The sequence below is a fragment of the Salvelinus fontinalis genome, chromosome 19 (assembly GCF_029448725.1).
Source record: "Salvelinus fontinalis isolate EN_2023a chromosome 19, ASM2944872v1, whole genome shotgun sequence".
NCBI lineage: Eukaryota > Metazoa > Chordata > Actinopteri > Salmoniformes > Salmonidae > Salvelinus > Salvelinus fontinalis.
In genome coordinates, this window is record NC_074683.1 from 35,206,822 (window position 1) to 35,229,932 (window position 23,111).

General features: G+C 45.5%; 1 protein-coding gene across 3 annotated transcripts in view; it reads left to right on the forward strand.

Annotated features, from left to right (window-relative positions):
• The first annotated feature begins 353 nt into the window (after positions 1 to 353).
• The window catches only part of LOC129816666 (zinc finger E-box-binding homeobox 2-like), a 78,300-nt gene continuing 55,542 nt past the window's right edge, over positions 354 to 23,111 (forward strand). For 2 of the 3 annotated variants that reach the window (XM_055871424.1, XM_055871423.1), the window contains exons 1-2: positions 355 to 665; positions 2,351 to 2,507. In XM_055871424.1, coding sequence (XP_055727399.1) covers positions 2,435 to 2,507 — 73 coding nt within the window. In that variant the 5' untranslated portion in view covers positions 355 to 665; positions 2,351 to 2,434. Of the gene's footprint in view, positions 666 to 2,350; positions 2,508 to 23,111 lie in introns of all 3 variants that reach the window. The other variant, XM_055871422.1, reaches the window with a different exon arrangement.

Genomic DNA, 23,111 nt, shown 5'->3' on the forward strand with positions numbered 1-23,111 from the left:
AGTCAAGATAAAAAGGCAGAGGTATCCGCTGTGGTGCCTTTTAATACATGCCGGAAGGCAGACATTTGCGTGCAGGTAAACTACCTGTGCGCTCCAATCAGGTACCTTGGCGCTCCTTTCATATGCCAGTTTGGAGAGTAGTTGTCACCGCATTATAAATACCTTCTCTCTCACTCCAATACATTACTGTTTTGTTTATTTTATGAAGTCGCTATTAGAAATCTGATGCGTGGGTAATTCATCTCACATTTGACTCAAAGCACAGCCTACAACTGATCAAATACAATCTCATGGGAGACAACAACTTGATCACGTTCTCCCTCTCCACAACAACGCGCACACATACTCCTCAATTATCCCTGCGCGTGAAGATAGGTGGCGTGTTAAGGATGTCTCGCGCCTCTATATTGCAGGAAAAGAAAAAGAGCGAAAAAATGTCATTAGAAGAGGCGTAACCCGTCAGTGCGCGTTCCCAGGTCTGTTTCGTGAAGTGGCTGAAAGAGACCAGTCCTAACCTGCCCATCAGGAATAACGGTCCCTCATCATCAAGCTATTTTAAAGGCTTATTACCAGTTATTTTCTTTGGATCCACGACGCACCCCTTTATCATCTCTCTGTGACGTTCTGTCTTCCAACCAGCTGTTTAGAGGATCACACTGACACCGGTACGTGTATTTTAACATATTGCTATTTTGACATCAGTTTATGTGAATGAAACGTCAATATCTATGTGATTGAGGTAGATTTGCCATGCAGGTACTTCAGGTATCCGTGCGCCGTTGCGCAATTATCAAAGTTGGACAGCCTACCTGCTCAGGTGAGAAAGGTGCGCGCTGCTGCAGCAGTGGATAGAGCGCTATATAGGCCTACCTGCATCAACTGTGGTCTGATGCTCTCCTATATTCCCTGTATCCTTTCCGGGAAATCAAATTGTATTCGATGTTATTCGTTCCTATTCCTTTTGAGCTGTCCGAGTAGAAACGGGCGTAGGCTATTCGCGTTGGTTTGCCATCCATTGTATTTGTTCATTTTACGTATAGCCTTCTATTAGACAGATCAACAGACACTGTTTTTTATCCACATTCTACATTTGTGGACAGCTCATATTATGTGTAGCTGGGGTTTGGGCAGTGACCACTAACATCTGCACTGGTGTGTGTGTTGTAGGCTATGTGTGTGTTCACTGCTTGTGCAAATGCCAAAGCCTTGTGAAAAAAAAGCAATATGATTCGGTGGCAAACATTTCCAAATGTAAGTCTCTAAACTAGAAGACCCTCGTTTGGGCTATGCTTCTATCATTCTATTTCAATTGACTTTCCTGTGTATAATATTAAGCTTTTCCGTTTGTTGTCGTGTAAATGTTTATGAGTGTTTTCGTGTTTGTTTTCTTCTGTTACGGTTCGCTACCCTTTTAATACAAACTCCACGGACACCACGTCCCTACATTTGAAACAACATTTAAAATCGGGTCTGATGCTGCTTTAATTTTTACCAATCAGTTTGAATGGTAGATAAAATACATTTGAACATATCATTACTAGAATGGGGAAGTTAGTCTATTTCCCCACAAATTGCTACATTTGACACGTTTTTTTTCTTGGTGAATGTGTCCAACATCCATACATCATGTGTATAGTCTATCAAAATGATTAGGTCTTTCGCAGATACACTCATAAACACAGTTTGGAAAAATGTAAAATATACTCTAAATGACTGACAGGATTTGAGACGAGCCTGTTTAGTTGAATCGAACACTTTGCTTAACTTGATTGAGACAGACGAAAAAAAGGATTTCAGATAGTAGGCTGTGGCCTATTAATATATTTTGTTAAAGATTAAAACTGAATCAATGTTTCTCGAGTGTGATACATTTGATGATGACAGCAAAGTTGCCTAAGACTGACAGTAGGGACAGCCATAACAAACCTTCAATATCAAAGACATCAACAAGTCTCAGAAGTTGATGTATAAGTTAAATTAGAAACTTGCACAGAAACATCCACCTTTTAATTCGAGGTTTCATACAATAATCGACATTATTGGAAATGTATGCCTTGCTTTCTTTCAGTCATCCTTGTAAGCTATTGAATGTGTCTGCCTGTCCGTCCTCCTCCTCCTTCTGCTCCGATTCATTGACAATCTGCTCGATTAGGAGACACATCAAAAGACCAGGCGACGGCGGACGCAGTACGGTCTTATTCAAACTCCCTCTCCTGGACTTTAACCCATATGGAGTTTCGTTGAAGACTTTAGAGTGAATTAAAGCGTTTTATTTCGTGCCCCTTTGGTTGAACTGGATCCATACAGTCATCTTGTCCCAACATTTGTCGCCGTTTTGTTTGGTTATTAGATATCAAGCGGAGCCTGCCTGTGCTGCTGACTGAAGGAACCCATGCGGACTGTAAACCATCTGATCTAGCCTAAACTCTTATCAATGAAGCAGGAGATCATGGCAGAGGGTCCCCGGTGTAAGAGGCGAAAACAGTCCAACCCACAGAGAAAGAACGGTAAGAACATGTTTTAAGTTAAATAAAATGAATGTTTGGGAACATTTGTAAGTTTTGCCAGCAGTAATTTGCGGGACCTCCCGCGCCTTGTCGCCTTTCACAGTTCGATTATAGTTCATATTCAGTGTAGACACTGAGAATGGGGTGGTTGGGTAAAAGTACACTAGATTTTGTTGTAGTTTTGAACTTAATCACTATGAAAAGCATTTTCATGTTTACCTTTTGAATGAGATTATGAGCGTTAAAGTAAACCATCAAAGTCTCGAGCGGACTGTGTAAGAAAGGGATGTCAGAATGAGGCTCGAATGCGGTTCAGCGAGAGAGTGCTACTTTCTAGCAGGCAGGAAAACCGTTATTTGGGGAGGCCTATAGCGCTTCTCCTATGAATTGGATAAATCGGAAAAACCTGTGGATTAGGTAGAAACTGAATTGCGTTGGTAACTTTTGTGTGATTGTGACGTAAATGTGCCTCGCGATTATTCAACACAGTTTCATTGTCGTGTGAATTGTGTTGTGTTGTTGGTATTGTGAAGTGTTGTGCTATAATTGCCATTCATAAGTGACTTGGTGCCTTTAAAGACCTTTACCACGTCTTAGTTATTATATATAGTCTGTCAACTCGGAGTTAAAGGTCTTAAAATGGCCATGACAATAGGACACAGTTTCTGAATGTGTCAGTTTTTTGTTCGGATCTGGTGCTGCACAAAGGCTACAGCACTAAACACAACACACCTCGTATAGGCAAGCTCACAGACTGACCAAAAGTATCCGAGTGCATTTCTGGTATTTCTGAAACGTTACTTGAGTTACGTGTTAACCTACAACGTTTGGAGGATATATAGAAAACTCCTGACTTTTGTGTAGGAGTTGTGTTGGGAGTGATAGGGATTTTACGAGGGGGCATCCCTTTTGACGCCTCAGCCATGTGTGTTATGCAAAGTTATATTTAATTCATGTCAATGTTGAACTGACTTGTTTTTTCTTGTTACTTTAATATCCCATGGTATTACATGTTTGATGTAAAACTGATGTCACAGTAGTTTGTTTAATTTTCATTTTGTTTGATAGCACTATTGTAGCTAAACGTGTATTTTTGAAACAATCTTTGCATTTTAATTATATAGTTTTTTTTAATATCAAACATTTTCATTCGACTTATTTTGTTTACTAGTTTTTATTTTGTTTATTGATTTAGTGAACTCGGTATGTTGTTCAGGATCTTTACTGCTGTCGAGCACGTTTCTGAGCAATAAAGATGATACGGAAGTATTGCAGCTCCTTTTATCCGCACATCGGTTTTTTATAAAAACCAAGATGAGAAGGGATTTTTCGAATTGCAATGGTTTTGTTTAAATTTTTAAGACCATTCAGCCAATGTCAATGTGGGCAAACATGAAGATAAAAATAATGTTGACAATATTGTTTTGTCAGAAGCTATAACGGAGGACTGCTGCTACTGTTGTTTGTCCCAGGTGGCCACTTTTATTATTGATCATTTTAATGTGGAAATGTTTGTTTCCATCCCCCATTTAAACGGATTCCTTCTTCCCTGCGGGAGAATTGCATAGCCTCCTAGGTCTATATTTTAATATGCAATTTGTTATTTTTCGCTTGTATTTCCCTGAAAATATGCATCTAGGCATACTGTCGATGCAAGACATTAATGGTAGGGTTAATAAGGCAACAACAGAAAAACATGTGTCCCCTCAGTTGTGGTCTGGTGTAAATATGTGTTATTCAGAATGGATATAGTCATTCAGACTGAAAGTCTACTACGAAATACCTTTGTTTGTGAACTAGAACTTTTGCCAGTCTGAAGATCTTTTTTTGCTTGTGGACAACTTTCACTCCGATGCAGTATTCCCATAGGGATATCTACTATATAAGGTCTGGAGGACCACGTGCATTTTATTATCGCAGAGGAACGCAGAACCAGAACTGTTGATATCTGTGTTTATTTGTTTTTCCATAATCCTCATATTCGAAATATGCGATTTATTATGTAAATGAAATTCACTATTTATAGAGTAGGCCTACAAATTGTCCGTATGGCTTGTTGCATACAGACCTACAGTATCGTGTGGTTAGGCCTATACTTCTCTTCTTGGGATGTTTGCCCCCCACCTCATCTTAACTCCGTGACTCCCTGGTCCCAATCGGAGGTCACATTAGGCCCTGTGCAACTCGATATGCTCAGCCTGCACAACTTTGTTGCATTTCGCAGCCACCCCCCCCCCCCCCCCCCCCGCGATACGTCACATCCAGCTGTGAGGGATCGTTCAGTTGTGTGAACGCAGCTGTCAAAAGCGCTCCATTAACCTCGCCTTAAAATACTCTTTCTTTCATTATTATTATAAATATATATTTTTTTTTTACACAATTTCAACTTTCAAAGCCACAATTGGTGTACTAAAGTGTGTGAGGTAAATATAAATAAGACTGATCAAACACGTAATAAACTGGACATGTTCGATTAAATCAGAAGAGCCTAGGCACCAGCAGTGTCTTGTTATTGTCTTGCAACCCTTATATAGTCAGAGTTATAAGACATTTAATACATGGGTTCATCTCAGGATTATCACAACATTCAAATGAAGGCATGGCTGTCATGGCCAGTATGCTAGTGGGTCCATAACTGTCTCAAGACAATGGGGTTTCAATGGAAGTGTGCTCCTATCATCAGCAGTGAGCAGTGTCAGGGTGCCTGCTGTACCATTCATGCTACATTTCTCACAAACATGCCATTGTCCTTGCTGCTGGAGACATGTGTCCGTGTTACATCTGCTCCCGAAACGCCCTCTATTGCTCATCCTGTGTCTCCTTGACCTGCCGCCACTCCCCCAGTACTTTCTACCTCTCCCTCTGTGTGTGTGTGTGTGTGATTGTGTGGGCGGAGACAGGTGTGCTGGAGTCAGAGCAGATCCCCACCAGCTGCAACCTGTTCCATAATCAAGACCTCTACAAATACTCAGCCCTGCCACTTCCAAGCTGCCAGATTGTAATCTCTGCTCAGTCAGCCTACGCTTCTAGCCGTTTGTTACTGTTAGATCCTGTTATCCTGTTGTGCCTCTTATCCTTGCCTGACGCTGTTGTCCACTCCGCTACAGTCCCGCCCGCTCTGACTCTGGTCCCTGTCTCCAGTTCCACGTCTCGTCATCCTGCTACTCTGTCCTGGATTCCCCACTCTACTACTCCCTTGGATTCCCCTCCAGACCTGCTTACCCTGTCCCAACCCCTCTCGCTCCAGTCTCAGCCTCCGCACCTGGTTTCCTGCAACCCACCCGAGATTCCGCTGGCCTGCACTCCATCTTCACCCCTGTGTTTTAATAAATAACTTGGTTGCTTCATCCCATTCTCCTCGTCTGAGTCTGCTCTTGGGTTCCCCTGTTGCACTCTGCGTAACAGTACGATCTGGCCAAAGAGATGAACCCAGCAGACTCTGATACTCTCCACCAAACCCTCGCCGGCCAAGGTGCCCTGCTCAAGCAACATGACCAAGCCCTAAAGACCCTTCTGGAGCACATCAATGAGTTTTCACAGAGCAGGTCTGACCTACAGGGCCTACCTTTTGCCCAGAGCTCACCACCAGTTCCAAGTCATTCTTCTCCGCTCCGGGAGCCGTTCCGAATCCGTTACGATGGCAACCTCGGAGCTTGCGGAGCCTTTTTGGTACAATGCTTACTACTATTTGAGCAACAGCCCTACTCTTATGCTAGCGAACAGGCCAAGATTTCCTTTCTGATTTGCTGCCTCCATGGAGCAGCGCCCTCCTGGCTCACGGCATTGTGAGAAAGACAGTCCCCCATCTGCTACTCCTACTCCAGAGCCATGGAGATAATGAAGAAAGTCTTCGACCACCCGGTCTGCGGTAATGATGCCACTAAACGACTCCTGTCCCTCCGTCAATGCCCCTATAGTGTTGTTGAGATGGCATGTGAGTTTCGCGCCCTCGCTGATGAGAGCAGCTGGAATGAGGAGGCCCTTCAGGGAGCATTTCAGAATGCGCTCACGGAAACCCTCAATGACTAGTTGGTGTCCAGGGATGAGCCTGATGGACTTCATGAACTCATCTCTCTCGCTATCCACATCAACAACTGTCTCCGTGAGCGTCGGAGGGAGAGGGTAGGTAGGGTTGCATGCACCATAACATCTGCTTCAGTGCCTTGTCCTCCTTCTCCGACTGCATCCCATCCCAAGGCTATTCCAGATCCTGAACACATGCAGCTCGGCCGGGCCCGTCTCTCTCCAGAGGAGAGGCAACGATGAATCAGCGCTAGGAACTGCCTATACTGTGGCCAGGTTGGTCACTTTGTCTTCACTTGTTCCCTGCATCCAGCAAAAGAGGGGGCTCGGCAGTAGTGGGGGATATACTGTTTAGCCAAATCGCCTGCCCATCTTCCCCCAGACCCCTACTTGAAGGCAACCTTGTGTGGCAGAGCCAGGCTTTTCCTCTGTCTGTTCTCATCGATTCGGGCACCGACAAGAGCTTCCTGGACTGAGGTGTCAATAACCAGTTGGGCCTGGACACTGTCCCACTCGATTCACCGCTCGATGCTAACGCTCTCAATGGAAAGCTCCTCGCCCGTGTCTGTGAGAACCGTCCCTGTCATCCTGCGTCTCTCTGGAAATCACCAGGAAAAGATCAGTTTCCACATAATCGATTGTCCTTACTCTCCTCTGGTTCTTTGCCATCCATGGTTAAAGCTACACAACCCACAGATTGACTGGACCACCTGAAAGGTAACCACTTGGAGTTAATTTTGTCTCTCTAATTGTCTACATTCTGCCATCCCCTCTGCCTTGTCTGTGCCCAAGGTCATTCTAGAACCTCCGAACTTGTCATCAATTCCGCCCCATTATCACGATCTAGCTCCTGTGTTCAGCAAGCATCACACCCTGTCGCTGCCGCCTCATTGGCCGTACGACTGCACCATTGACCTTCAGCCTGGAGCTCCTCTCCCCAGTAGCCGGTTGTTTAACCTCTCTCGCCCCGAGCAAGAGGCTGTGGAGAGGTACATCCAGGATTCTCTGGCTGCAGGACTTATCAAGCCATCTTCCTCCCCGGTGGGTGCTGAGTTTTTCTTTGTGAAGAAGGATGGGTCACTGAGGCCGTGCATAGACTTCGTGGGCTGAATAATATCACAGTAAAGAACAAGTACCCCTTGCCACTCATCAGCTCTGCTTTTTCCCCCCTCCATGATGCCACGGTGTTAACCAAATTTGACCTCTGGAATGCCTACCACCTTGTCCGCATAAGAGAGGGGAACGAGTGGAAGACTGCATTCAACACACCACGGTCACTTTGAGTATTTGGTCATGCCTTTTGGTCTTACTAATGCTCCTGCTGTTTTTCAGAACTTAGTCAATGATGTGCTGAGGGATGTGATTGGACTGTTTTTGTCTATTTAGATGACATCCTGATTTTTTTCAAGGACCCTGAGGCTCACCAGCAACACATGGGCCAAGTTCTTAACGGCTGTTGGAGAATAAGCTTTCTGTTAACCTCTCTTGGGTACGTGAGACGTTAACGTCCCACCTCTTCAACAGCCAGTGAAATTGCTGGGCGCCAAATTCAAATACAGAAATACTCATTATAAAAATTCAGAAAACAAAACATATTTTACATAGGTTTAAAGATTAACTTCTTGTGAATCCAACCACGGTGTCAGATTTAAAAAATGCTTTACGGCGAAAGCATACCTTACGATTATTTGAGAACGTAGCCCACTAGACAATTCATTACAAACAGTAACCAGCCAAGTAGAACAGTTACACAAGTCAGAAATAGAGATCAAATTTATCCCTTACCTTTGATGATCTTCATGTGGTTGCACTCAGCAGACATTAATTTAGTCAATAAATGTTCCTTTTGTACAATAAAGTCTCTTTATATCCAAAAACCTCAGTTTTATCCGCGCGTTTTCTTCAGTAATCCACAGGCTCAAACGCAGTCAAAACAGGAAGACAAAAAAATCCAAATTGTATCCGTAAAGTTCATAGAAACGTGTCAAACGATGTTTATATTCAATCCTCAGGTTGTTTTTAGCCTAAATAATCAATAATATTTAAACCGGACAATAACGTCGTCAATTTTAAAGGTAAACAAGAAACGCACCGTCTCCGTCTTGCACATGAAAAAGCTCTGTGACACTTTAGGGTCGACTCATTGAGACTGCTCTTACTTCTTCATTTTTCAGAATACAAGCCTGAAACAATTTCTAAAGACTGTTGACATCTAGTGGAAGGCATAGAAACTGCAATTTGAGTCCTAAGTCAATGGATACTGTAATGGCATTGAATAGAAAACTACAAAACCCCCCCAAAAACTACTTCCTGAAGAATTTTCCTCAGGTTTTCGCCTGCCAAATCAGTTCTGTTATACTCACAGACACTATTTTAACAGTTTTGGAAACCTCAGAGTGTTTCCGATCCAAATCTACCAGTTATATGCATATCATATCTTCTGGGCCCGAGAAGCAGGCAGTTTAATTTGGGCATGCATTTCCATCCAAAATTCTGAATGCTGCCCCCTAGCCTAGAGAAGTTAAAGCTGAAGAATGTGAGTTCCATGCTGCCTCAGTGTCTTTCCTGGGTTATATTATTGCACAGGGACAGTTACGTATGGACCCCACCAAGGTCATGGCAGTCAAAGATTTGCCTGCGCCCTCCAACCTGAAGTAGCTACAGCGTTTCCTGGGGTTTGCACATTTTTACAGACGTTTCATCCGCAACTACAGCCATCTGGCAGCACCTCTCACCACTCTCACCTCCACCTCCACTCCGTTCCACTGGACTCCTGAGGCAGAGGCAGCATTCCTGGAACTCAAGCTTCGCTTCACTTCCGCTCCGGTCCTTACTCAGCCTGACCCAGAACTCCACCCATGCGCATTCTTTTCCCGTAAGCTCTCACCTGCAGAGAGGAATTTTGACATCGGAACCCGGGAACTCCTGGCAGTTAAGCTGGCTCGTGAAGAATGGCATCACTGGCCGGAGGGCTCTGTACCCCCCTACATCGTGTGGACTGACCATAAAAACCTGTCCTACATACAGATCGCCTAACGTCTGAACTCCCGGAAAGCCAACTGGGCCTTGTTCTTCGGTAGATTCAATTTCACACTCACTTATAGCCCCGGTTTGAAGAATACCAAGCTTGATGCCCTCTCTCACCAGTTCACCACCGACAACACGGGTACCGAGCCAGGAGCCATTGTGCCATCCACCTGCATTGTTGCCGCTGTCGCCTGGGAGATCGAGTCCCGTATCCGCCAGGCTCAGCAGAACCAGCCTGACCCAGGTAACGATCCCAGTAATGCTCTGTTTGTTCCAGATTGTGTTCGCTCTGATGTTCTTCAGTGGGGCCATTCTACCCACCTCACCTGTCACCCTAGTATGAACTGGACCCTTGCCTTCCTGCGTCAACGCTTTTGGTGGCCCACCATGGAGAGAGATGTCTGGGAGTTTGTCTCAGCCTGTTCGGTTTGTGCCCGGAATAAAACCTCTACTAAACCCACTTCCGGTCTGCTTTGCCATCTTCCCATTCCGAGTTGCCCCTGGTCACACATAGCTCTGGCCTTCCTCACGGGCCTTCCCCCATCTAACGGTAACTCTGTCATCCTCACCGTTATTGACAGGTTTTCCAAAGTGGCTCACTTCATTCCCCTTTCCAAGCTCCCATCCTCCAGGGAGACTGAGGACCTGTTAGTATCCCATGTGTTTTGTCTGCATGCAAATTCCCACTGACATCGTTTCTGACAGAGGACCCCAGTTTACCTCCCAGGTATGGAGATCCTTCTGTTCAGCTCTTGGTATCAATGTCAGTCTTTCTTCTGGATATCACCCCCAGACCGAACGGACCAACCAAGAGATGGAGACTGCCCTACACTGCATGACTTCTGCTAACCCTTCCTCCTGGAGCGCTCAGCTACCCTGGGTTGAAAATCCCCACAACTCCCTCACCAACGTCTCGTCAGGTATGTCACCCTTCAAGTGTGCTCTGGGTTACCAATCCCCCTTGTTCCCCGCCCAAGAGGTTGCGGTTCCCTCTGTCCAGGACCATCTGCGCCGTTGTCACTGTACCTGGAGGAAGGCCCCGGCTGCCCTTCTTCGTGCCTCTCACAGGACCCAGTCCCAAGCCAACCGTCGCTGGGCCTCAGCTTCAGTCTACATCCAGGTCAAAAGGTATGGCTCTCAACGAAGGATCTGCCATTGAAAGTGGGATCGAAGAAACTTTCCCCCCGATTCATTGGTCCCTTTGAAATTGACCATGTCATTAACCCCTCTGCTGTGCGCCTGAAACTCCCAGCCTCTATCAGGATCCATCCTACCTTTCATGTATCCCATGTATCCCTGTCTGCTCCAGTCCCCAGTCTCCTGCTGCAGCGGCTCCTCCACCCCCCCTGCTCATCTATGACCATCCTGCCTATACCGTCCGGCGACTTTGGATGTGCGCCGTCGGAGTCGCGGCTGGCAGTACCTGATGGACTGGGAAGGATACGGGCCTGAGGAACACTGTTGGGTGCCCCGCCGTCACATTCTGGACCCCTCCCTCTTACGTGATTTCTATACCTCACACCCAGATAAGCCTGGTTGGGTGCCCGTAGAGGGATTGGGTACTGTTACATCTGCTCCTGCCATGCCCTCTATTGCTCATCCTGCGTCTCCTTGACCTGCCGCCACTCCCCCAGTACCCTCTCCCTCTCTCTCTCTGTGTGTGATTTTGTGGGCGGAGACAGATGTGCTGGAGTAAGAGCAGATCCCTACCAGCTGCAACCTGTTCCATAATCAAGACCTCTACAAATACTCAGCCCTGCCACTTCCACGCTGACAGATCGTAATCTCTGCTCAGTCAGTCTACGCTTCTAGCCGTTTGTTACTGTTAGATCCTGTTATCCTGTTGTGCCTGTGTTCCTTGCCTGACGCTGTTTTCCTCTCCGCTACAGTTCCGCCCGGTCTGACTCTGGTCCCTGTCTCCAGTTCCACGTCTTGTCATCCTGCTACTCTGTTCTGGATGCCCCACTCTACTATTCTCTTGGATTCCCCTCCGGACCTGCTTACCCTGTCCCAACCCCTCTCTCTCTAGCCCCAGCCTCCGCACCTGGTTTCCTGCAACCCACACGAATACCCCTGGCCTGCACTCCATCAACCCCCTGTGTTTTAATAAATACCTTGGTTACTTCATCCCAGTCTCCTCGTCTGAGTCTGCTCTTGGGTTCCCCTGTTCCACTCCGCGTAACAGTCTGCCAGCTTATTATGGCTAATGGTATAATATGAGCACACTCATATGTGTTCACATCTACGCATTCCCACATACACACACACACACACACACACACACACACACACACACACACACACACACACACACACACACACACACACACACACACACACACACACACACACACACACACACACACACACACACACACAGACACACACCTTCTGTCCTGGAGCTCTTTGGTACTGCTACGGTGGTCCTTCAGAACGCCTTTGGTATGATTACCACTCTTGCTCACATCAGCGCTGACCTGAATGCCTTTCATATCTGCTCCGCCATGTCTTATGCACTCCCTCCCCTCCCTCCTATGTCCCCTCTTCCAACCCCCCCCCCCCCCCCCCACCCCCTCAGTAAACACCCCAGAGGGCAGAACAAAGAAAAGGAGCTCCTCTCCTCCTCCCTCCCTCTCTCCTCATTCTTAATCACAATTCAGGCCTTTCACCGCCGCCAGGCCGCTCTCACATTCAGCATCCCAAAGCCTGAGATGAAAAGAGCTCAGAAAAATGGAAAGCAGACTGATTGAGAGTGAGTGAGAGTGAGAGGGGGAATGAAAAAGAGAGATTATGGAAAAGAGGAACAGAAAGTGGGTAGTGACTGAGCGACATAACTTAGGTGTCTTCGGCTGTTTGTCAGGCCTCCCCTGGTTACGTGCCCTATATAGCCTCCTTCTCACTCCGCCCAAGGGCTGGGCACTATTGGTGGACAGATAGGGTTACGGGATGCCATTCCTGGACTATTCACAGCTGAATAATAGGAGTAAGAGGGAGAAAGAGAGGGATGAGTGGTGTAGGGAGACAGAGAGAGGGATGAGTGGTGTAGGAAGACAGAGAAAGCGGGATAAGTGGTTCTAGGGAGCCATAGAGAGAGAGAGATGGATGAGTGGTGTAGGGAGACAGAGAGTGAGGGATGAGGGGTGTAGGGAGACAGAGAGAGGGATGAGGGGTGTAGGGGGACAGAGAGAGGGATGAGGGGTGTAGGGAGACAGAGAGAGGGATAAGTGGTGTAGGAAGACAGAGAGAGCGGGATAAGTGGTTCTAGGGAGCCATAGAGAGAGAGAGATGGATGAGTGGTGTAGGGAGACAGAGAGTGAGGGATGAGGGGTGTAGGGAGACAGAGAGAGGGATGAGTGGTATAGGGAGAGAGAGAGAGAGAGAGAGAGAGAGAGAGAGAGAGAGAGAGGGGGATGAGTGGTGTAGGGAGATAGAGAGTGAGAGGGATGAGTGGGTTGGGGAGACAGAGAGAGAGGGGGTTGAGTGGTGTAGGGAGACAGAGAGAGAGAGAGAGAGAGAGAGAGAGAGGGGGATGAGTGGTGTAGGGAAACAGAGAGAGATGGATGAGTGGTGTAGGGAGACAGAGAGAGGGATGAGTGGTGTAGGGAGACATAGAGTGAGAGGGATGAGTGGGTTGGGGAGACAGAGAGAGAGAGGGGGATGAGTGGTGTAGGGAGACAGAGAGAGAGAGAGGGATGAGTGGTGTAGGGAGACATAGAGAGAGAGAGGGATGAGTGGTGTAGGGAGACAGAGAGAGAGAGAGGGATGAGTGGTGTAGGGAGACAGAGAGAGAGAGAGGGATGAGTGGTGTAGGGAGACAGAGGGAGAGAGGGATGAGTGGGTTGGGGAGACAGAGAGAGAGAGGAGGATGAGTGGTGTAGGGAGACAGAGAAAGAGGGATGAGTGGTGTAGGGAGACAGAGAGAGAGAGAGGGATGAGTGGTGTAGGGAGACATAGAGAGAGGGTTGAGTGGTGTAGGGAGACAGAGAAAGAGGGATGAGTGGTGTAGGGAGACAGAGGGAGAGAGGTGAATGGTAAGCAGGGAGAAAGTGAGAGAGAGGCTAGAGAGGGAAAGAGAAAGGGAGAGGTGAGGGGTATGGATAGAGAGAGCAGGGTTGGTAGGGCGAGTGAGGGAGGGAACGCAACAGATTGCTTAATGGCTCTAAAATAAATCTTGCGAGTGCTTGAGACTTTTCAGATTCCATTTTAATCAGCATGACAGAGTTGGGGGCAGGTGTGATTAGTTTTTGTTTTCCCTTCTGGATTGGATGTGCTAGTCACATCGTGTGTTGTATAACATTACACACTCCGCCCCATCCATCCCTCAACCCCTCACAACAAACTACCTTCCTACAGTGTGTTATGTCTATATCTGTTCATTTCAAATACAGTGCATGCAATTTGAGCTTCCGTAAAGCCAAGTCAGAGGCAAAACACGTGTCTTGCAGTGCTGTCTAGAGAGACAGACGTCATTGTGGTAGGCCTCTCCTCTTTTCTCCTGCTTCAGAGGTCAGGAATCACGCATCCACAGAGGCAGACAGAAAGGAGAGAGGGAGAGAGAGAGTGAGAGAATGAGAGAGTGAGAGTGAGAGAGAGAGAGAGAGAGAGAGAGAGATGGGATGCTGCAACTTTAAAATACACCATGTGATATGAATTCCTAATTTCTCTGTTCCTTCCCACCACCCCCAGAACTCTTTTTTTTGTTAAGAAAAGGAGATTATCTTTATTCACCTTCATTCAACACCCCTCTCTCCCTTTGCCAGCCCAAGCTGTGAGGGATTTAGGCAGATTTACTTCACCAAACACCTTTGGACATTGGGGAGGAGACAGGCGTGCTTTGGGAAAAAGAGGGGATTTGCTCAGAGAGGTGCAAGAGAGATAATACTTCACCAGGCAGCCAGTTAGAGGCAGGCCCATTATATTAACCAGTGTGCTGGTGGCCCGGGGAGCGAGCCGTGTTAAGTTTCTATGCAGCCACAGCCCCCTCCTCACTTCTTATACAGGGACAGATGGGCTGACTGGCTTCATGCTCAAACCTCTTTCTCTGACTTCAGTTGGCCCCAATGACTGCTGTCTCCTACATATGTAGCTATACACTCACAAACAATAACATACACTCTCTCATATTTATACATTCACAGGGAAAATAACCAAGGTCAATGTGTTAAGCATGGCTGTACAGTTTTATACTTTGGTTAAACCTGAGTTTTGATCATGTTATTGAAATGTGTGTCGCGAGGAGAGCTATGGAACTATTGAGCAGTGTGTTTGTACCCTACTGTATGTCCTGCTTGACTAAATCACAACAAAACTACACCTCCTCCACCCCCCTTGTTGTGTAGCCTGCCTGCCTGCCGTTCACTCACTCACTCACTCACTCACTCACTCACTCACTCACTCACTCACTCACTCACTCACTCACTCACTCACTCACTCTCTCACTCACTCACCCTGTTATTTAATACATTTCCTGAGATGCATGGACCCTGCCTGCCTACTTGTAAATGCCAAGACGTCTAACTGTACAAACAAAACTCATCACTTTGTCAGCAGTACAGAAATCTTCAGAACAGAGAGCCCACTTCGACAGCTTCCGAACACCTCCGCCTCCCTCACGCTGCTGACTGGAACGGTGGTGATAGAGAGAGTGTTGCCTGCTGACGTTAGTACTACGGGGTTGCACTGCACCTAACAACGTTGAGGGATACAAATGGCTGCTTAAGAGTCACATTGTGCTTGTTGTTTGTGTGCCTGGCACTGTGTGTGTATTTCAAGGTGACTGACATGGGTTATTGTATATGTCTCTCTCTGTAACCATGTGCACATTTTCTTCATGAGTGAATACAGAGTACCCCCGTGACATTTTGTGGGGCCACATCGCCTTTAGCCTAAACAGCTAGGATTTACCAAGGTCAGTAATGAGGTATGTCACTGCAGGCTACTGAAACAACAGCCCCAGTTATAACGAATGTGAATAGGGTTCAGTGGGGGGGGGGGGGGGGGGCTCTGTATGACAACCTTATGACAACCATAGTGTACAAGTACAAAAACTATTCAGTTATTTTAAATTGAGCAGCTTTAGAAGTTGTTTGTTGGAATTAATTTTCTGTCAGAAAATATATTCTTGGATATTGTGTCATGTTAATTCATTCTAGTGTTCCTTGATCTTTCTTTGGCATGTTATCACTATTATGAGTCATAAAGTGAGCATAAGGTGGTCTCTAAGCGAGGGCTGTATATATTTTGACTGAACATGTTTGAGCCAGATCACAACATTTGCACACACACCTATGGGCCATCCCTTAACATGGATATGTGGGCTTGATTTGTGTGGTGTGGTGCCCAGGGCAAGGTCACACACACATGGAACAATCAATAACGGATCGGTGGATTAAGGTGTCATGACCTTTCGTGTATGAGTGAATCACTCCCACAGAGAGCTCTTTTTGTCAGTCAGCGAGTGTTCCAGTCTGATCTATACAACCAGGACTTACATGTTGTAAGATGGTCATATCATAGATCATTTATATATTTGATTTTGAATTTTAGGACCCCTGTAGGAATTATTTGATTAAATATTGAATTAGTCTTTTACTACTATATCCCATAGAAACACATTCAATAACACATTTATAAATGGCAAAACAGACAGTCCAAAAATGTCAAATAAGGAATACAGTTTCAAAGTGTCTGTCCTATATCTAGGAGATATAAGAATGCTCAGGAAATATTTTTGTTTTTTGAACACATAAAACTACCTCCATACTTCCTTAAATTTTTTTTACCGGTACCGGTTATACCCGGTGACCTTCAGACGAGTCCGGTACCCGGTGACCTTCAGACGAGTCGTAGAGGGAAACGGAACACCATCGTGTTCGTGAGAGTCTCATCGTTCCATAGTGGGGTCATATTAGTTTGTAGCCCAAATGGTTCGGACACTACAGACAGAAGTTGGCACATCGTCGGTACTACTATGTAGAAGTAATAGAGATCTACTGTTCCATGTAGAAGTAATAGAGATATACTGTTCCATGTAGAAGTAATAGAGATCTACTGTTCCATGTAGAAGTAATAGAGATCTACTGTTCCATGTAGAAGTAATAGAGATATACTGTTCCATGTAGAAGTAATAGAGATCTACTCTTCCATGTAGAAGTAATAGAGATCTACTGTTCCATGTAGAAGTAATAGAGATCTACTGTTCCGTGTAGAAGTAATAGAGATCTACTGTTCCATGTAGAAGTAATAGAGATCTACTGTTCCATGTAGAAGTAATAGAGATCTACTGTTCCATGTAGAAGTAATAGAGATCTACTGTTCCATGTAGAAGTAATAGAGATATACTGTTCCATGTAGAAGTAATAGAGATGTACTGTTCCGTGTAGAAGTAATAGAGATATACTGTTCCATGTAGAAGTAATAGAGATATACTGTTCCATGTAGAAGTAATAGAGATCTACTGTTCCATGTAGAAGTAATAGAGATCTACTGTTCCATGTAGAAGTAATAGAGATATACTGTTCCATGTAGAAGTAATAGAGATGTACTGTTCCGTGTAGAAGTAATAGAGATATACTGTTCCATGTAGAAGTAATAGAGATATACTGTTCCATGTAGAAGTAATAGAGATGTACTGTTCCGTGTAGAAGTAATAGTACTGTTCTTTGGAGATTAGTCTCTGGATGTCTGCAGTCCCTCTCTTCTGTTAGTCCTCTTCTGTTAGCTCTCTTCTGTTAGTCCTCTTCTGTTAGCCCTGTTCTGTTAGCCCTCATCTGAACTAGATTAGTACGCTTTAGGACCTCTACTGCCAGTTTTCTACAGCAGGAAAATAATCCTGCAGCAACAGCAAATGTGAACAATTATGTGGATTAGAATTAATGGTCAGTTTTTGGAAAGTGGTTGATACATTTCTCATAAGGGAAAATCAAGACTGAAATTTCAAAGAGGAAATTACAAACTTCAGAAGCCTTTAAAAACCTAAAATACACTACAAGTTTTCAATGACTTGCATTGCAGGAAAGCAACAGGATGATCAAATTGAGATCCGACATCTGTAAAGCAACCGAAAGATCTCAAATACTGCTGTCACTGGAATTGCATTAGTGTTGCTTTATAATCATTCGCTGAACCTATAACCCGGCATGAATAGTGTGGATGTGAAACCTCACCACCCAGACAGATCTGGCCATTTACATGACAGCTACCGGGGCAAAAAAAACAACAACACCATGTACTTTAATTCCCTTGATGATCAGCTTTTGGGCAGTGTTGCTAGTTTGTAGTGCTGTGACAATGAGGTGGCTAAAGAGACATCTGGAGAGGTAAAGTTGGTCCTCTAATAGGTTCTGACTGGGGCCCAGGCTCCTCTGAGCCGTAGCTGTCCCGGTGCTGTCACTACCAAATGTCACCCAGACACCTCCCAGGTGACAAACACAACCAACAGGGTGAAGGGATTAGTCATGGTGACAGCACCCATTCTCCATCCTGCTTCTTCCATCCTCATCCCCCAGCCAGACAGGCCCCAGCCAGCGCCTCCTGTCCTCGTCCCTTGTTTCCGATCCCCTCTCTTGTTTTGGAATCTGTCCTGGTTGGTTTGGAGACATCCTTTGTTTCCCATGCAGGGGTTCTCTCTCTCTGCAGCGTTAGGTTAACACTACCAATTCACTGTCCTGTCCTCCTATTGGATCGTCCGTAATGCTCCTGAGGGTACATCAGCAGGGGTTCCAGTCAGGGATGAAAGGACACAACTTCCTGGTCACAGATCTAGCAATTAAAGTAATGAGGATGTGCAGTGCTCATGGAAGCCAGGCCTGAGCTGGGCCTCAGCCACCGCGATGACGCTGACTGCTGACTTCCGAGCCAGTCCTCCCTCCCTCCCTCCCAATAGATCCTCAATCTGATCTGCTCAGTCACAACCTCAGGCGTGGGCTGCTTGTGTCCTATCTCAGAGGGTGTCCTGTCTTTCTATTGCACAGCTAAATGATCCCCTTCCTAGTGTTAGTCCCCCCACTCAGGGGTATTGGAACTGACATTCCTGTCGAAGAGGACACATACAGTTTTATTTGAAGGAAATGTGAGCCCTTTGTTCTCCCTGCTGTGGGGTTGGATTGTAGTACGTTTGGGGAACTCTGTCTTCAGAAGTGATGAGTTAAAAGATTTGTAAAAAGGCCAGTTGCGTGACAGTTTCAGATCATTTCAGGCGTGATCCAACCGATGTGGTTCTTCCATCACTGAGATGGCTGGTGTATTGTTGTATACTGTACCAAAGAGACTTGGCACTGCGAGGTGTGTGCCACTCATCCAGACGGCACGTCTTCTTATCGTACCGTCTAAGCAGACAAAATCACAGGGCATCTTAATGTTTGGAGTTTTACAGTACAGACGACTGCATTCCTAATGACTTGCCATCTCTCTGTTTTTACCATAAAGGAGTGATCCTGTCCAATTAGACTTAATGAAATATTCATGTGTGGCACTTTCTCAGCCGTCCTCCTCGCAAATGAGCGCGCCGCTTAATGCACCCCCTGGTTGTATAATGGAGGCAGCATGGCCCCTGTTTGTATTATGGAGGCAGCATGGCCCCGTTTGTATTATGAAGGCAGCATGGCCCCTGTTTGTATTATGGAGGCAGCATGGCCCCTGTTTGTATTATGGAGGCAGCATGGCCCCTGTTTGTATTATGGAGGCAGCATGGCCCCTGTTTGTAGTATGGAGACAGCATGGCCCCTGTTTGTATTACGGAGGCAGCATGGCCCCTGTTTGTATAATGGAGGCAGCATGGCCCCTGTTTGTATAATGGAGGCAGCATGGCCCCTGTTTGTATAATGGAGGCAGCATGGCCCCTGGTTGTATTATGGAGGCAGCATGGCCCCTGTTTGTATAATGGAGGCAGCATGGCCCCTGTTTGTATAATGGAGGCAGCATGGCCCCTGTTTGTATTATGGAGGCAGCATGGCCCCTGTTTGTATAATGGAGGCAGCATGGCCCCTGTTTGTATAATGGAGGCAGCATGGCCCCTGTTTGTATAATGGAGGCAGCATGGCCCCTGGTTGTATTATGGAGGCAGCATGGCATGTTGGCATTTAGGGCTTTGCTCTGGCAAGCAGCTGTAGCACAGGGCGGGGATAGGAGGTAGAGGATGGAGGTATATATTGGGTAGAAAAGGGGAGAGTTGCTTGTTGTTACACATTCAATGCTCCTCCCCTTGAATTCTCATCTTTATCCTGAACAACAAAAAAGGCACAGGGGGAGTTTATGCCTGAACAAGACAGGAAGTGGTCTTATATGGTTATATGTATTACATTTATTCTGTATGTTAAAATAGAGTCTGACGTCATAGCCAGGTCCAGCATAATACTTTGCATCGATCAATGATGAAACGCCTTTCAATGTTTAGCTTGGCTGTCCCCTTCAGCTTTTTTTTTTCTTTCTTTATCTCTACATCTCTCTTTTTCTGAATGTGAAGTTCTGACATTAAGCATCTGTTCAAACACAGCACATTCACAGATTAAGCATGAGACAATTGCATCAACCACACATTACCAATTTCTTTATTTTATTTTTTCTTGCCCTCTCACACTCTCTCTCACACACGCACACACACACACACACACAGGTTTGCATATGACAGGCGGGGCCAGATGGGGTTAGGGCTGTCCACGGTCTGAGCTAAAGCGGCGTGATGGCGGAGTTTGGTTAAGCCGGGAACAAAGGAAAAGAGGGGTGCTGGGATGACTTTGTCTGTGTGGATATAAGTGTTGTCACTGTTAGGGTTGGTGCAACGCAGCTTTAGCAGGGTCATATTCATTACATCAGAAATCTACAGTGCATTCTTGTTGCTATGAGACGTACCTATTAGGAGCAGATTCTTTTTCCTTAGTTTTGAAAATTGTTTTAACCATTTGTATTTTTTTTCTCCCACATTTATAAAAATAACATATACAGTTGAAGTCAGGAGATTACATACACTTAGATTGGAGTCATTAAAACTCGTTTTTCAACCCCTCCACAAATTTCTTATTAACAAACTATAGTTTTCGCAAGTCAGTTAGGACATCTACTTTGTGCATGACACAAGTCATTTTTCCAACAATTGTTTACAGACAGATTATTTCACTTAAAATTCACACAATTCCAGTGGGTCAGAAGTTAACATACACTAAGTTGACTGTGCCTTTGAACAGCTTGGAAAATTCCAGAACTAATGTCATGGCTTTTGAAGCTTCTGATAGGCTAATTGACATAATTTGAGTCAATTGGAGGTGTACCTGTGGGTGTATTTCTTTCCAAACGCCTGAAGGTACCACGTTCATCTATACAAACAATAATATGCAAGTATAAACACCATGGGACCACGCAGCCGTCATACCGCTCAGGAAGGAGACACGTTCTGTCTCCTAGAGATGAACGTACTTTGGTGTGAAAAGTGCAAATCAATCCCAGAACAACAGCAAAAGACCTTGTGAAGATGCTGGAGGAAACAAGTACAAAAGTATCTATATCCACAGTAAAACGAGTCCTATATCGACATAACCTGAAAGGTTGCTCAGCAAGGAAGAAGCCACTGCTCCAAAACCACCATAAAAAAAGCCAGAGTACGGTTTGCAACTGCACATGGAGAAAAGTCCTCTGGTCTGATGAAACCAAAATAGAACTGTTTGGCTATAATGACCATCGTTATGTTTGGAGGAGGGGGAGGCTTGCAAGCCAAAGAACACCATCCCAACCGTGAAGCACGGGGGTGGCAGCATCATGTTGTGGGGGTGCTTTGCTTCAAATGGGACTGGTGCACTTCACAAAATAGATGGCATCATGAGGCAGGAAAATTATGTGGATATATTGAAGCAACATCTCAAGACATCAGTCAGGAAGTTTAAGCTTGGTCGCAAATGGGTCTTCCAAATGGACAATGACACCAAGCATACATCCAAAGTTGTGGCAAAACTTTGGAAGTTTAAATGCGAAAACCTACGAAAACCGACTTTGCTTGTTTCACAGACCAGTTAACCTTGAAATCTCCTCTCTCATACAAAATGACACGTCATGTGCCAGGTTTACATTTTGAGAAAAGTCCCCATATGCATTTCAATGAGTTTTTCTTTCACAGATTCTCTCTTCCAGTTCCCACGCAATGGGGCCTAATCAGTTGTGCACCTTTAGCTGGGACCTGTCTGTGTGTGAGAAGTCTCGTGCGTTGTCTTTGCACAGGCCTAACTGTGTTTGCAGTGGGATTACGAGGGCTGGGGGGGGGGGTTGTATGAGGGCTCGGGGGGGCTAAGGGTGTCCGGGGGTTTGGGGGCATGGGGTGACCGGGTAAAGGTAGCCATGGGAGGACCTCCTGATGGCGTGGAATGCTGGTCAGAGAAGGGTGGGGGTGTGGAGTCCAACACTCTGGAGATGGGGCAGGTGATTTTGTGTGTCCTACCAGGCGTCAAAGCTGTGACAGAGCTGAAAATTGTAGTACTACAGGCCTCTTTGCCCCCCACCCTTTGGGGCTAAGCTGAATTGTGAGTGGGTGCTGTGGGTGATAGCTATACTCCCCAAGTTCAGCGTAGTTTATTTCTCCTAAACGGACATATGGTGTAGAGATGGATGCATTTTAAAAGGCCTCGCTATCCGATTTATTTAGAGTCAGATGTATTACATTACATCTACGCGATTGCATTGACCAACTACAATTTTATTTTCAACGTGACAAATACCTGGTGTAAAGGCTGTTGTTCCCGTGTTGTAAGAGTAGTCCCTCCAAGACAATGTTACCTTTATGACCTTGTTAATAGTAGCTGTTTGTTCTAATAGTGTACTAATGCAGTTTAATGGGTAGTAAATCTAAACGTTTTATTTTCTTCATTGTGTGTGATGGTTCTAGTCTAGACAAATGATCTGTAATTGGACTTGACTCATTATAGTGTAGGACATCATCATACTGTATGTTACAGAAAACAAGACTCCAACTGAGCCATCAATGAGACAATGCATCCAAACCGACTCATTTGTCATTTACAGTCATATGGAAAAAGAGTTTGGCACAAAGACATTTCATTTCTTTCCATTTCTATTTTGTGTGCTAATACCCCCATAGAGTCGATTCACGCTGCTGTGCGTCACACGGCGACATCAATTTGAATATTGAATATCTCCCTGTGTGTTTGTGCTAGAGATTTACCGTTTATTGTTGTGGCTGCAACTCAATCCCATCTTTCCGCCGATATAAAGTGTACACCTATTACATGACATGCGGCTTGTGAAAGCTGCCTTTTTCTACACATACAGTCAAGAAAATTGTCACAAATGCATCTGTAATACCCGAACCGTGTGAGCTACAGCTGAACCTTCTGTCGCAGATGTCCATATTTCAAAGAGGTCTTCTTACAAAACTGACTGTCCAGACCGATGTCCAAACATTTATTTTTTTATATGTTTTCTTATACCTCTCAGTTATAGGACAGACACTTCAAATCTTTGTTCCTTATGATTCATTGTTTTGACTTTCTGTTATGGCTTTTATGAATGTGCTATTCAATGTGTTGCTATGAGCTATAGTAGTAAAGGCCAAAT